Source organism: Cannabis sativa, chromosome X, assembly GCF_029168945.1.
Source record: "Cannabis sativa cultivar Pink pepper isolate KNU-18-1 chromosome X, ASM2916894v1, whole genome shotgun sequence".
NCBI lineage: Eukaryota > Viridiplantae > Streptophyta > Magnoliopsida > Rosales > Cannabaceae > Cannabis > Cannabis sativa.
Window position 1 is genome coordinate 34653495 of NC_083610.1, and position 16095 is coordinate 34669589.

General features: G+C 25.1%; 1 protein-coding gene across 1 annotated transcript; it reads right to left on the reverse strand.

Annotated features, from left to right (window-relative positions):
• Positions 1 to 468: 468 nt before the first annotated feature.
• LOC115713286 (very-long-chain aldehyde decarbonylase CER1) lies at positions 469 to 12943 on the reverse strand. Its single transcript, XM_061106492.1, has 10 exons — positions 12616 to 12943; positions 4326 to 4552; positions 3982 to 4214; positions 3652 to 3871; positions 3176 to 3557; positions 2964 to 3071; positions 1537 to 1737; positions 1349 to 1450; positions 1071 to 1244; positions 469 to 965 (listed from the first exon to the last, which is right to left on the reverse strand). Exons 1-10 carry the CDS (start codon positions 12673 to 12675, stop codon positions 759 to 761), a joined length of 1914 nt encoding a protein of 637 aa, XP_060962475.1. The 5' UTR covers positions 12676 to 12943; the 3' UTR covers positions 469 to 758.
• Between the last annotated feature and the right edge of the window lie 3152 nt (positions 12944 to 16095).

The window sequence follows — 16095 nt, forward strand, 5'->3', positions numbered from 1 at the left end:
TTATTTTTAAGTGTTCAAATAATCTTTGAATAAGGGCAGATTTGGGTTCATACTTCTAAATTGGATTTTGCTGACGCGCCATGTGGTAAAGCAGTGACTTGCAGCACTGCGCTGGACGTTGCGAAGACTTATGGCTTTAAGTTTATTATTGTTGAAAGTGATTCAAGGGTAGTTATCAACGCTATTAACCGGATTGAGTCCATGTGAGAGCTTGAGAACTATGTCTCATCTTGTATTAGATCCTCCCTTTCTTTTTACTTGTATTTTCTCTAATATTAGTAAGAATTGTAATTTTGCTGTCCAGGGCGTTTACCTACCAGAGGTTGGGATGCATTCCTATTCCCTCGATCCCTGAACATCTTGTTTGTAATGACCGCGAGGTCTAATTCGTTTTATCTAATATATGAACGCTTTTCTTCAAAAAAAAAAAAAAATTAAATAAATAAATAAAAATCCTCCAACAATATATTTCATAATGCATTTTGTATTATATTTAAAATTTAGTATTAAACTAATTAAAGCAATATAAAACATCAACCGAACATATTTTCTTTGTTTTGTTTTTGAAAGTGCTCCAAACATAGTATTACTAGTACAGCCACAATTTAATAGAGAAGGCCTTCTACAAAGTGCCAATGCGAGGACCTTATGATGATCATATGAAGAAAAGACGCAAACTTATAGCAAGATTATCCTAGTGTAAACAATATATATATAATTAATAATATGAAAGCAGCTTATTATACTATAATAATAACTTAGGTAGATGAAATATTGTTGAGAGGCTGAAAGCCATGTCGAAGGGCTGCTTCCCAAACTTTGTGAAAATGAGAGAAATCTGCATTATTATTATTATTAATATTAGTGGTAGGAATAACACCACATTCATGCTCATTCCAATCTTCTAAGCCATGTACTATCCCAGCTACACGCCATGCACTCATCACCCTTCTTGGCAACCAATTCTGTTCATATATTAATTAATTATTAATACTGTTATTTATATATATTTAACAAACTAATTAATACGAATAATAAATAAATAAATAAAATGTTATTATATATTGTACCTCACAAGAGTGGACATTCTCGAGAGATTTAGGAGTTAACATTGCAGGAGTGTAGTGGTAGAAGCAGTCTTTGCGTAGTTTCTTAGGTTGGAATTGAGAGAAAGGAATAAATACGGTTCCTTTTGAAGCTTTCAATTGTTCTTCTTCACTTAATCCATCTCCCACTAACCAAACCTATATAAATTTATATAAATATATAATTACCATTAATTCTGACCATATATATCATTTCTCATATTTATTAAGTCAATATTATCCAGCTTTAATATCATTAATACCTGGTAAGAAGTACTTTTGGTGAGAACCAAATTACTCTTAGAGTCAACATTGAGTAAAAAGTTTTTAAGTTTGGTATACTCATCCTCTCGCAATGTTGCCACCTGAAGAAAATAAGTAATGTAATTATTATTAAAAAATCATCAACTTAATTTAATAAATAATATTATATTATTAATAATAAAATTACCTGAATACCCTTGCGGCACAAAGCCAAGGCAACCAAAGAAGCAACTTTGGTAATTTTGCCTCTAAGCAGGACTTGGGTTGTGGGTTTGGGTATGGTGTTGAGTATTACTGCCACTGCAAGGCTACTGCCATCCACAACTTTAGTCTTCAACTCAGGATGCCTTTTCACATAGAGTGCACCATATGCATTCAGCTCTTCACTCTGCAGTAGTTTACATTTTCTAATTTCAATCATTCTATTTCTCACAATCTACTATTACATGTTCCATAGTACTGTATAATCTTAATAATTAATCATATATTGGTAGAGATATTGGGTATTTGATATTAGCTATGGTGGGAGTAGAGTTAGAGCATGTGCAAGGAGACGGTATATTTTCATATATACCGTGATTATGGTCCAAGGAAGCTGCATTTCACGCAGCATTTTAAAGTTTTGTCTACAGTGCACGGTATATATGCCGTGCACTGTAGACACTGCATATGTATTATATATAATTTAATTAATATTTATATATATTTATATTATTATATTTATAAAATTAAGAATTATTTTTTAAAAAATTTTACAATATATATTTTTAAAGTGATGTATAAATTTATTCCTATTTGTTTTGGCACCCGACAAATTTTTTTAGTATATTTTTTTACATAGTCGTGTATATTATAATTATTTAAGAAATTTTACAAAATTTTGAAAAATTTAGAAAAATTTAACACGTCGAAAATAATGCACTTCTTTAAAAGTGGCGCACTGATATACTCCAACCTGTTTTAGCATTCGAGAGACTTTTTTAGTTTTTTTTTATGGTCGTGTACATTAAAGTTATTTAAGTCATCCTGCAAAATTTTAAAAAATTTAGAAAAATTTAACACACCGAAAATAAAATTCAAACTTTCTCTCACGTGATTCTTTTATTTAGAGGGATGCATTATAAAAACATATTATAATATTTTTTTTTTTTGTAATTATTGGTTTGATTTAATTTGATTTAATTTTTTTCGAATATAATATTTATTCTCTAGTTAATATTTATATTATTGTAATATGATATTTTAGTTTATAGATTTTCGCCAATTTTACCGTATTATTATCTTTAATTTAATTAGTAAATTTATTTAAATTATTAATTAAATATAATAATTGTTGTAATTTTTGTTAATTAATATGTTATTAATTTTTTTTTATTTTATTAAAAAATTAATATAATAATAAGAAATATTTTTTTAGTGTAATTTTTAGTATTGTGGTTGGAGTAAAAATATTTTTTGACACTAAATTTGGTGATAGTGCAATACTAAATTTAGTGTGTCCTTGGAGATGCTCTTACAATCCTAATAATTATACATTGGTCAAGATTGACCGTATTGTCTAAATAAATGGTAAAAATTATGCACTGACACTGACACTATACATATATTACTTACTTGATTTAAGAGACCAAGACTCAAAACTTTAACTCCTTTCTCTTCAGCTTCAAGTATGGCTTCCTCAACCAAGCTGTTGATTGATGCATTTTGCCATTGCAAAGAGTACTACAAAAAAAAAAACATTATAACTTTTATATATAAGTACGAATACTGTAAGGCTACTATTACATATGATTATTAAATATATATTATATTAATTGCGTACGTACTTGGAGCTTGTATTTTGGTATAGCCCAAGTTTGTACGTTGAGTCGATTAAAACGATGCCTTTCCACAACAAATGGACGGCCATAAATCCAAGTTATCATGATGGACCAGAGAGTGAGGGGCCACATAAACATCATGATGTACCATTTGGGTGACACGTAGGGCTTTGATGACACGTGGGCAAATCCTACTTGTAAGTGGAAAATAGACTCCGGTGTTGTGAGATGCGTTAAGTACACCACTTGAGCTGATTCTTCTCCTCTTTTCAACGATGTTTCATAAAGACTAGCAGTACTCTTGTCCATTGTTCCATATAGATAGTCATAAAGTGGCATAAATAATGAATAGTTGGTTCGAAATTGAGTGTGGTGCAATGAATGGAACCTGAAAATGTACCACAGATATGCATATCACAATAATGAAGATCAATTAATTGTACAACTACGTTTGTATATATACAGGGGAAAGAGAAACTTACGAAGGAGTATACAAGAAGTACTTAAGAGGTGGAAATATAGAGAAGAGTGATTTAGGAACGAGCTCAAAATTGCAATGACCCAAATTGTTCATGAAATCAATGTAAGTCATATAACCAGCAAAGGATGCTATGGAGGCTGTTCGTGTGAAGAGTGTTGTCAACATGGGAGTTGCAAAAAGCACAAAATACGCTATGTGCTCAGCAAATGGATGTATCACAGCTACATAGACACACACATATAATACATCACAATTCATTTAATAAAAAAACTACTAATGATATTGATTAATTGCCCTATAATATATATGAGGTTATTAATTAGTTACTCACAAGTAATGGGCTCGGTGACAATGGAAGAGTGGTGATGAGAATGATAACGATTGTACAAGTAATGGTGGTGAAGAGCTCTATGAAGCCAATAGTATGCAAACTCCACAAAAGTAGTATGAAGAAGAATTGTTATCAGTATTCCATCACTTCTCCATAGCGGTAAGTTTTGTGCTCCATCGATTGTGAAAATCCCCACGTAAAACCAAATTCCATTAAACAATATTTGGTCATCCCTGAATAATACGATCATTAGAAGAACAATAATAATTAATTCATATATATATATATATATATATATGTAATTAATGATACGACAATTATTAACTAAATTAATTATTAATTACCAATTTTTTTCCCTGTCGACTTGATCGAACTCAAGACCTCTATCAAGGATTCGATTGTTGCCTTTGGCATTAATGTATCGAGACAATGAAATCCAAATCTGGTTGTGAATCATTCTCCAAACCAGAAATGGAAACACTAGAAATGTGGACAAGTCTCTTTCATCTGGAGTATCTTTTGTCAGAAAGTAATATGTGCTCCTAATTGCCCATGGAAGCAACAGTATATGCTGTCGATTATATTATCAAAAATTAATAATCAATAAAATATATAAACCAATATTACTTACTAAAATTAGTTATATCGGATTCGTTATAGATTGTATTTTAAATTACTAAATTTATTTAACCGTTCACCACATCAAATAATAATTAAGATCACTAACTCTACTGCATTAAATCAATATGAACCTAATTGCTAAGAGCATCTCCAACGACACACTAAATTTAGTGTTGCACTATTACCAAATTTAGTGTCAAAAAATATTTTTACTCCAACCACAATACCAAAAATTACACTAAAAAAATATTTCTTATTATTATATTAATTTTTTAATAAAATAAAAAAAATTAATAACATATTAATTAACAAAAATTACAACAATTATTATATTTAATTAATAATTTAAATAAATTTACTAATTAAATTAAAGATAATAATACGGTAAAATTGGCGAAAATCTATAAACTAAAATATCATATTACAATAATATAAATATTAATTAGAGAATAAATATTATATTCGAAAAAAATTAAATCAAATTAAATCAAACCAATAATTACAAAAAAAAAAAATATTATAATATGTTTTTATAATGCATCCCTCTAAATAAAAGAGTCACGTGAGAGAAAGTTTGAATTTTATTTTCGGTGTGTTAAATTTTTCTAAATTTTTTAAAATTTTGCAGGATGACTTAAATAACTTTAATGTACACGACCATAAAAAAAAACTAAAAAAGTCTCTCGAATGCTAAAACAGGTTGGAGTATATCAGTGCGCCACTTTTAAAGAAGTGCATTATTTTCGACGTGTTAAATTTTTCTAAATTTTTCAAAATTTTGTAAAATTTCTTAAATAATTATAATATACACGACTATGTAAAAAAAAATATTTTTTTACTAAAAAATTTTTTCGGGTGCCAAAACAAATAGGAATAAATTTATACATCACTTTAAAAATATATATTGTAAAATTTTTTAAAAAATAATTCTTAATTTTATAAATATATATAAATATTAATTAAATTATATATAATACATATGCAGTGTCTACGGCATATATACCGTGCACTGTAGACAAAACTTTAAAATGCTGCGTGAAATGCAGCTTCCTTAGACCATAATCACGGGATATATGAAAATATACCGTCTCTTGCACATGCTCTAAGGACCAGTTTTATTAGAAAAGAGAGGCTTAACAAATAATATTCTATATATGATTATTAATGTTGAGTGTAATACAAATTTGTCATGTAATTACCTTGTCAAAAGAAAAGGAAAATGCTGAAGACCAAATTAAGATGCTAAGTGTTTTAAGAGGTGACTTATAGTGTATTTCAATATCAGATTCTATATATTTTTAATTTGATAAATAATATAAAAATTCGTTGATTAATTATAGGATATACTACATCAATATAGTGTTGTTAGAGCATCTCCAATGAAAATATATATAAATAAGTAATGCAAATATAAAATATGGCTCACTTTGTCAAAAATTTATTCTAATGGTGTGTCTAAATATGATGCAAATGTCTCACATAACAAAAAAGTTATCTAAATTTATATCACAATATAATATGATCCAAAATTTGTATAACAATAAATGCTATAAATTTATATTTACTATTATGCTATTTTTAATATTTTTATTAAAATTTAGTTTGCATGCTCATCTACATTAAATGATTTCATAATTATTATTAAATTTTATATTTATTATTGTATGATTATTATTATTATTTTATATTTTTAATAAATTATGAGATGAATATTAAATGATATATTAAATTTTGCATTAAGATTAACAATTATGCATTAGAGCATAATAATAAAAGTTATGCAAAAATATCACAAAATTATTATTTATACCAAATATAGATCAACTTTTCCATTTCCATTAAAGATGGTCTTAGGTACAAAATAATACTCAAACAAAAATCTTTAGTTTTACTCACTTTTTTATCAACCTAAAAATCGAAATGAATGACTTTTTAATTTTAGGAAAATATAATAATTTACATATTTTGTATCTAATAATAATGTTACTAATATTATTATTATAGTGCGTCAGCTAAATATGTCTAACCTCAAGTTTCACTACCCAAATTTCAATTAATCTCGAATTATTGTTTTTGGTTACTCATGATGTAAGTTAGAAATCAATAAATTACATTTATAATTTTATATATACTAGTAAAGTTATACGTGCTACGCACGTAGAGCAAAATATTCATGACCATATAAATATTAAGAAAAAATACTACTTATACTCAATATTACTACAAAATATTATATCACTTTATTATAATTAATTAAATATTAATTCTCACGGTTTACTATTTGTAAAGTGAAGACTATCCCCGCTCAAAAATATATATAAATATAAAAAAATTAAAAATATACTCCAAAAAATAATTGTACAATATATATTTATATCGTATTTTTAGCACATAAATAGTTATTATTTTATTATGTTTGTAAGACAATACATACATTAGTTATTTAGCTTCTATATATATTAATTCTAAATAAATTTAGGGCCAAAGATATGATATATTACAGTTGTATTTGTTGTTTTTAATATTTCTGTAAAATATGTTATTTAAATCTTATTTTTAAAAATATAAATTACTCTATTTTTTTTTAAAAAAAAATACTTACATAATATTTTAAATGAGTATACAATATAGACCACCATTTATAAAAATAAAATTATACCTATATAAAATATAATAAAGATGCAAGTACACTCATTTTTGGATCATATATATATCACCATGTATATATTTACATAAAACCTTTTTTTTAAATGACATAAATTATTTATATATATTGGAGAATTATATGGTGTACCTATAGACCCTAATTATATATATAAGAGAATTTCGTGGTGCACCTAAAAATAAAAAATTTCATTAATATTTTAATTAATGATAGTTTGTTTCTTTAATAGTATAAATATATAAAGATAAATTATATTTTTAGTATAAAAATTTATTCAAAATTTATCAAAAGATTCTATAGCACTGTAATGTGCATCTTCAGTTGCATTCTCTTCATTTTTTGAAAAACAATTTGTTAATATATATAGTTTATAATCAAAAATTTATAGTTGTCTTACAAATATTTATTTAATTAGTTAAAATTAGTCAAAATTATATATATATATATATATATATATTTCACAAGAACTTTCAAATTGTACAAAATCAATTTTACATTATTAGAAAATTATATAAAACATAACGAAATATTACTAAGGAAGCCATTGGTAATATTTACTATAATTTGAGTAGTTTTTTTTTTTTAAAAAAAAAAGAAAAATTAAATTTAAAAAAATAAAGAAACTCCACAAAGATATAAAGAAAAATAAAAATATGTATTCCTACTTTATAATTATGTTATAATTTTTTTTAATATTTTATATTAGATAATAAAAATTTAAATATTTTAATCTTAAATTTTCATCATCTTAATTAAAATAATATTATAAAACATTTTTTCTAAATATATATATATATATGTATGCATTTTAATATTGTATATAAAAAATAGAACTATCTTAATATTATGTCTACCTAAAGTATTAATGTATTTATCAAAATTATTTTTCATATTATTTCTAATAATTTATTATAAAATAATAAGATACTTTGTCATACATACTTCTTGAGTTCTAAATATTTTATTAAAAAAAAATTACTTTAAGAGAATAATTTTTCAAAAGAATATTAAAAAAATATATATTTTTACTAATAAATTACTATCATATTAGTTTGGATTTAATGGTAATTAACAAGAAAAAAAGGTCATTTTTGTAATTTAAGAAGCCCAAGACAACATTCGCTCTTTTATATATTTATTTATATAGATTACTAATAATTCTTTTTTTACTAATAACTCACTACAATATTAGTTTGGATTTAATGGTAATTAACAAAGTAAATAAGAATAATTTTGTAATTTATTGTAAAAAGTCAAAAATAACATTCTCACTCTTATATAGTTATAGATTTTATAATTTTATTAGGTAAATTAAAAAAATAAGTAAAAATTATTATATTTGGTTAACTAAAGATTGAGTGACTCAACTACTTAAAAAAGTTTAATATACCAATCATATTTCTGAAGTTATTATAAAGTATTATATTATTTTATCTAAAATTTACTAAGATGGTAACAAACTAATTAGTTGCCTTTTTGTTAATTACTTTTAAAGTATATGTTCATATTTAGATTATATTATATTGTTTAACATACATTTAAGTTACTATCATAAAAAAACATATATACTCTTAATAAATCACATATTTTGTTAGCAAATTTTTTAAATATCTAAATTAGTAATTACCAAATAATTAGTTTAAAACATACTGTGGTATTTTAATATCATTTAAGATATATTTTTGGTAATCCTAATTTATTGTGGAAACTAATTAATTATCATATAATATAATTCACTTAACTAAATTCTAAAATAAATATTAATGAAGATTAAAATATTATATATATATATAATAATAACTAATCACTATATGAAATAGCAAAACAAATATGATTCCCACATCTTGAAATGTTCACATTGAACAATAAATCACAATAGTATATTTTAGGGTGAACTGAGTAACAATGTGACTAGAAATTATTTTTTAAATTTGAGAGAAGAGAGAGAAAAGAGAAAGAGAAAAAAATAAATGAAAATATTGGCAAACATCTAATACACATGATTATAAAAAAAGCCAACGTCAATATTGTAAATTAGATCCAATTAAAGGGCCAAATGTAAATTTCTCACTTTACTATAGGATGCCACATCAGACTGGTGTTGAGCACAAAATAACAATACTCAAACAAAATTTTTTGAGTAGTGCTACCGTCAATCTCCTATTACAATCTCTTAGTCAACTTCTATTTTCGTTATATATAGTTACAGCATCATTCTTGTAAATTTTCGAATAATTTACAGTGTTGAAAATAATTTTCAATTTTTTTGAACACGCGTAGTAAATTAAAATATCATAAACTCTGTTTTAAGTACGGTAAACTATTCAGAATTTTTTAAAAATTTACAGAAATGATATTGTAACTATAACGAATACTCCCATGAAAAAAAATTAAAAAAATATTCAAATATGTGAGTTTGAACACATAAGTTAACTATAAGAGATTGTAATTAGCACTCCTCAAAATATTTGGAGACTTTTTTTCATCAACCAAACTATAGAATTGGATGATTTTTTTTATTCAATTCTAATTACACTAACAAAACATTACATAGCACTGGTAAAAAGAAAAAACTCTTCAGCAAAAAACTTGCAAAGTAAAGTATTGATTGGGTAGGCAAAAGTATAGTAATAACTAATAACAACAAAATTGAATTAACGTACGGTATGTAATGATCAAATGTTTCGCTCTGAAAACATAATAATAAATAGCACATGCAGTACATGTTTCTTTATTTTTTTTAGTCATATGTTCATTAGGGAATAAATACATTTTTTTAAATTTTATTTATATTTTAAGGCTAATATTTTTTTTACAATTATATAAATTTCGTTTTTCAAAATATAGTTTTAAATTTTTAAAATTACAAAAATTTATTTTTCTCATTAATAATAAAAAAAACGAAAAAACCTCACAATAACTATAAATTAATTATAAATAAAAAAAATGACAACTATAAATAAATTATAATTAATTTATAAAACAAAAAAAATATATAACATTTTATTATTTTTATTGAAGAATATATTTTTATAAGTGTTAAGATATTTTGTAATTTTTTTTCAAATTTTTAGTATAATCTTATAAAAATTTCTTTTTATTATATAAATGAAATGAGATAAATATATATCTACTTTATTATTTTTTTCCAAAATCAGAAAAATAATTAGAGTTTGGCATTTGTTGTGAGGCTGTTGGGGGACCATTTTGATACCCACATCCACATCCATCTCAACCATTAATACGTAGTTTGTGATGATCTGTCACACTTCTTCAATTTTATGTTTTTTTATGAAATCTTTTCAATTTTTTGTTGGTTTAATATATTTAGAAACAAAAGAAGAAAAATATTACAGTTCATTCAGCATAAACAAATTGTAATTAAGAAAACATAATATTGAAATTATAACTTAAAAAATTATTAGAATATAATCTCTTTAAATATTTCTTAAAAATAATAATGCATATATTTTGTTTATAATAACATATAAGTATTATCCATCGCAAAACTAGAGAAAGATAGAGAGTGCTGTAAATATGGGCAAAGCTTTTTGACACACCAAACAATCACAATTTGGCACGAAAAAATATATACTTAAACACGACACGGCATAGTATTGTAAATTAGCATATATAATACGCCACGACACGATATAACAAGCCCGAAAATACGATACGTAAGTACGAACAGATTAACTCAAAAACACGACATATTAAAAAACCCGATAATTTAATAATAATAACAATGATAAATATTTAATTATTAATTAAAATAATTTTAATATTTAAATTATAATACTTATAATTATTTTTTATATGATTGTATTGTTGAAGAAAGATGTAAAAGTAATTAAAATTATAAAACATAAAAATGTAATTAGCTATTGATGAGCTATTTTAGTAATTAGTTCATCAATTGCAATAAAAATGTAAAAATATGGAGCACGAATTTGAGCCCATATAAGAAAATGTGTTGGTCTATTTAAGAAAAATAGATCAGTCTAATAAAATGCGATACGAATTTGAGCACAACACGAAACTACTGGGTTTGCAAGTGGTGTCGGGTCTATTCTATAACATTATTGCATGACACGGCACAATCCATATTTTTTTATGGCACAGTACGATACGACCCATACTTTTTTATGGCGCTACACGACACAACCCGTATTTTAAAAAGCCAAAAAATAGAAACAGGCCTAACACGGGACACAAGTGTCCTAACACGGGACACAAGTGTCAAAGCAAATGAAGTCTATCTTTTACTATTATCATTGATGATCGATTGTCCATTAAGGAAGTGGGTCTTAAGAAATCAGCAGTCATTGTCCTGTTCTCTGGTTCTCCCCTTTCCACCTCACTCACTTAATACCAGTTTCGTTTTTCTCATATAATCATAATAATAATAATAATAATAATAATAATAATAATAATAATAATAATAATAATAATAATAATAATATTGTAAATTGTACGAAATTAGTATAAGAATGTATTTTGATATATATGAACGTGATATAATTTCATCATTAGAATTATAATTATAAATATCACTAGTACAAACCCTAAAAAATAAAGATGAAGGTTACTAAAGATATTATTATTATTATTATTATTATTATTATTATTATTATTATTATTATTATTATTATTATTATTATTATTATTAATTGCGTGAGATTTTTGTGTGTTACAAAAGTATACATAAAGTGTAGAATAAAAACAATATTAATTAATTAAATTGAAAAAATGCATAGATAATAATTAGACATATATCTTTTAATAATCATATATACTCTTTCAAAAAAGAAAAAAAAAAAGAATAAATCATATAGTAGTAGTACAATAGGTGTTGATATATATGTTATTAAAAAGTCATAAAATAAAGAGTACGGGTTAAGACAAAGCAAGATATTATCAACTACCTTTAGTTATCACAAAAAAAATCCATCTAATTATATTATAATGATCGATCACAGCGTGTGTGTATATAGTATAATTATATAATAAGATAGACATTAGATATTAAAAAACTATATATAAAGCCCGTAAGAGCTTCTCAAATAGAAATGTTTTCTCATTATTACTGAAAATTCTCTTCTCTGTTTTTTTTTTCTTTTCTTAATTTCTTTCCGTCTTAATGGGAGAGATCTGAGTACAAATGAAACATGTATATAATAACATGTGCTATATATATATATATTGTTTGTTTAAAAGGAAAAACAAAATTTGTAGAAATAACATCGACAGTAATTGGAACTAGTATAATCTTAATCATGGGAAGGATTTGATTAATTAAGGCTAAAAAAATTAAAAATGGAAACTAAAGATATATTATTAGTAGGTACCTTAAAGGTTCCAAGGGGCTTCCATGGCCATTCGGTGAGGATTCCAGGCGTAGAAGCCATATTCTTTCTCTCTCTCTCTCTGACGATATACTTTCTGTCTAAATTAATAAACTGACTTTGTGCTCCAATTTCTACGAGGAAGGCCTCCTTTTATATATAGAAAAGAATACATATGTATATGCTAGCTGCAATAAATTACAATGTGTTAGAATTTATTTCTTAAAAAGAAAATAGTAATAATCAAAAGTAGTTGATATTTTTTTGTGTAATAATTTTGAGTTCTCTTCTACATATATAGCTAACTAAAAATAAGCCTATATTCCTTACAAAAATAAATAAATAAATAAAATAAAATAAGCCTATATTTGTCCTGCATGTAAAATAGATGGACCAAAAATAAAACAAATTAATTAATAAATGTATTATCTATTATATATATAGTTATATAACAGACAATATGATACGTATAATTAAAAGATGTAAATTAAGTACGGATCAATAATTATGATTCCCAACTAATTCCATCCCTTATAACCCTAACGTGGCAGTATATGTGATTCATCTATTGGACCTGGAAATAAACGAAATGCCTTTTTTTATTATTTATTAATTCTTCTCAACTGCTTCTGCTGGACCACATTTATTTTCTTCATTTCGACAAATTTATTTATTCAATTCTCTCTATTTTATATATATATATTTTTTGATGAATTTCTCTTTCATTTTCATTTCTTTCTTTAGGGCCTCATATAATATATTGATTCTATCTCATACGTAACATAGTTATTGCCTCCACCTTCCTTCGTTCTTCTTCTTAATAAGCATATTGAAAGATGAAATTTTGGAGAATACTCGCTAAAGTAAACATCTTAGTTGACAAAATATGAAGGTGCTATACTATTAGAAAGAAATAAATATTATTCTAAGAATTTGTATTAATTCTTACATTGACATTGAAGTTATCATTTTTTTTAATAAAAAGTAAAGCAAAAAAAGTTATATAATTTATAATTTAAATAACTAATATATTTATAATAGTTATTAGAGTGTCTTTAGAAGTAAAATAGTCAAAGTTAATGTAAAAAAAAAAATAAAAAAATTATATTTTTAAATAATGTAGATCATTTTAGTATTTTTAAAGAATGCTATTATTCTATCAGTTCTAATAGGCTTAATTAATAAAATAGCCGTCCTAAAGTGGTACCACATCACATGACACAACATATCTGCTTTTCTAAAAAAAGTTTTGGATGATCAATTCCTCACCTAGACTAACTGAATAATGAAATAATGTATGTTATCAATTTAAAAAGTAGAAACATTTTAAAAAAACAATGTATCTATTTAATTTTAATTTAAAATTGAAAAACAAATTTTGAAAATTTTAAAAACAATTAATAAAGTCAATTTCAAAGTTTATTTAAACAGTGTATTTTTTTTTTAATTATACTTTATTTGTATTTTCTACTATTATAATAATTTGGAATTGGACATTGACCCAGACCCTGAACTTGGATCACCAGAACTTGGCCTAGGTCCCGAAGTTGACTTTGACCTGGCTCGGTCCAATACCCCGAATCTCAAACCCTACTCAGACTTAGCCTCTGGACCCCGAACTTCAAACACCTAACCCAAACTCCAAACTCAGACCCAGACTAGTTTGAAGAATAATTGAATATATAAGCATTAAAATTAAAATCAAATTGTTTTTATAGAAAAAATAAATATATAAAAATATTTTAAGAAAATTATATAGTACATCCCACACCATGCACCCTCGTATTGTTTTTAACTAGTAAAAAATTTTAATTTTGATTTTTTTTTTTTGTAATTATGTATATTATAATGGGATTTTTCTATAGTAAGTATTTTAAGGTACCAATTTATATTTTGATCCTAGAAAGGAAAATTAAATAAAAATAGAAACTAAAATTTTTATTTTCAAAAATACAGATTGAACAACCAGTCCGTGTGAAGCTCCAACGAAAATCGACCAAGGTGGGAAAAATTGAGAACGAAATGTAGATCTCAACCAAAAAGTGATTTAATCCCGATAAATCAAAATTCAAAAGGTAAAACATAAAAAAAAAAAAAAAAAGAAAAGAAAACAAAGATTTCTACCTTCATTAATTTGAAAAAAAATACTAAAACAACCTAAAATTAAAAATTTGAATCCTACTGGCAGATAATTTGAATACAAGAAGATCAGATAGAATTCGAAGCTTACTCAAAAACGAATCAGAGAGCAAATACAAGGTAACAAAATTTTTAATGATTTTCTTCCTAATTAAGTTACTTTACCACTACTATAAATCTGGGCTTTAGAGGCAGTCTTTAAGGCCTTTCATCGTTGATATTGGCAAAATTTGCTACTGATGCTGATCTAGGCAACGATGTAGGGTTGAAAACAACTGACGCTAAAAGTTACCCTATGGCGTCAATTATTACAACAAAACTGACGTCATATGTACCCTTTAGCATCAGTTATATACTAATAACCGACGCTATATGGCCTTATAACTTACGTTATAGGCCTAATAACTTGACGCTAAATTATTTATTTTTCAGCTAAACAACTATTATAAATCAGGACATTTAATTTTTTTAGATTATATATTTATTAATTTATATAATATATTATTTAATTTAAATTTAAATTAAATATTATTTTTTTTAAAACCTAAATTAAATATAATTTAAATTAATTTTATGATTAGCCAATATACTTAATTTCATTTCATAGAAGCAATTAATTAAATTACAATCATACATTACACAAATATTGTAAAATTAGTCCAATTATTAACAAGTTAATAAATCTAATTACAAGTTAACCTAAAAAAATAAGCTAGGGAAGAAAAATTCTTAGGCCTTTCAACATCATCTGTCTAAGCCTTCGTGAATCACCGCCATCAATCGTTCTATCCACTGTCGCTATAATGGTAATAATTTAGTTTTCGAATTGTATGCTTGCTTTTCTCCAAACTGTATAAAAAAGTAAAAAATATATTAGTTTATATATATATATTAATATTTGTTATTATAATAAATACTATAACTAATAATTAAAATTTACAGCCTTTTGGTCATGTATATAGCGGTTGGAGTTTGCACGTGCGACGATGTCAGTCATGTATTTCAAAATATAAAAATCGCATTCTTGATGTCACGGCCTTGCAGAACTCTTCTAGAACCGACCCATCTCACTTTTCAGCACTTAAAAAATCTGAGGCAATTCTTGATGATCTCCTTGCCCAAGAGGAGGATTATTGGCATCAAAGATCAAGAATCTCTTGGATGAAATCGTGTGACTCCAATACAAAATTTTTCCATCAGCGAGTGTCAGCTAGAAAGGCTAACAACCGAATGACAGAGCTACGTGATGCAGCGGGAGTAACTCACACCAGCAGTCAAGATATCTATGGTTTAATTAAGAATTACTTTTCTGCTATCTTTACCACACAAGGAGTTGATCAACAT

Bases quoted from the DNA above. Each gene is read 5' to 3' on its own strand.
- LOC115713286 (XM_061106492.1), bottom strand. From the start codon at position 12,675: ATGGCTTCTACGCCTGGAATCCTCACCGAATGGCCATGGAAGCCCCTT. The intron at 3,558-3,651 runs GTAAGTTTCTCT...GTACATTTTCAG, and splicing joins TACTTCTTGTATACTCCTTC to GTTCCATTCATTGCACCACA. The intron at 3,072-3,175 runs GTACGTACGCAA...TTTTTTTTGTAG, and splicing joins TACCAAAATACAAGCTCCAA to TACTCTTTGCAATGGCAAAA.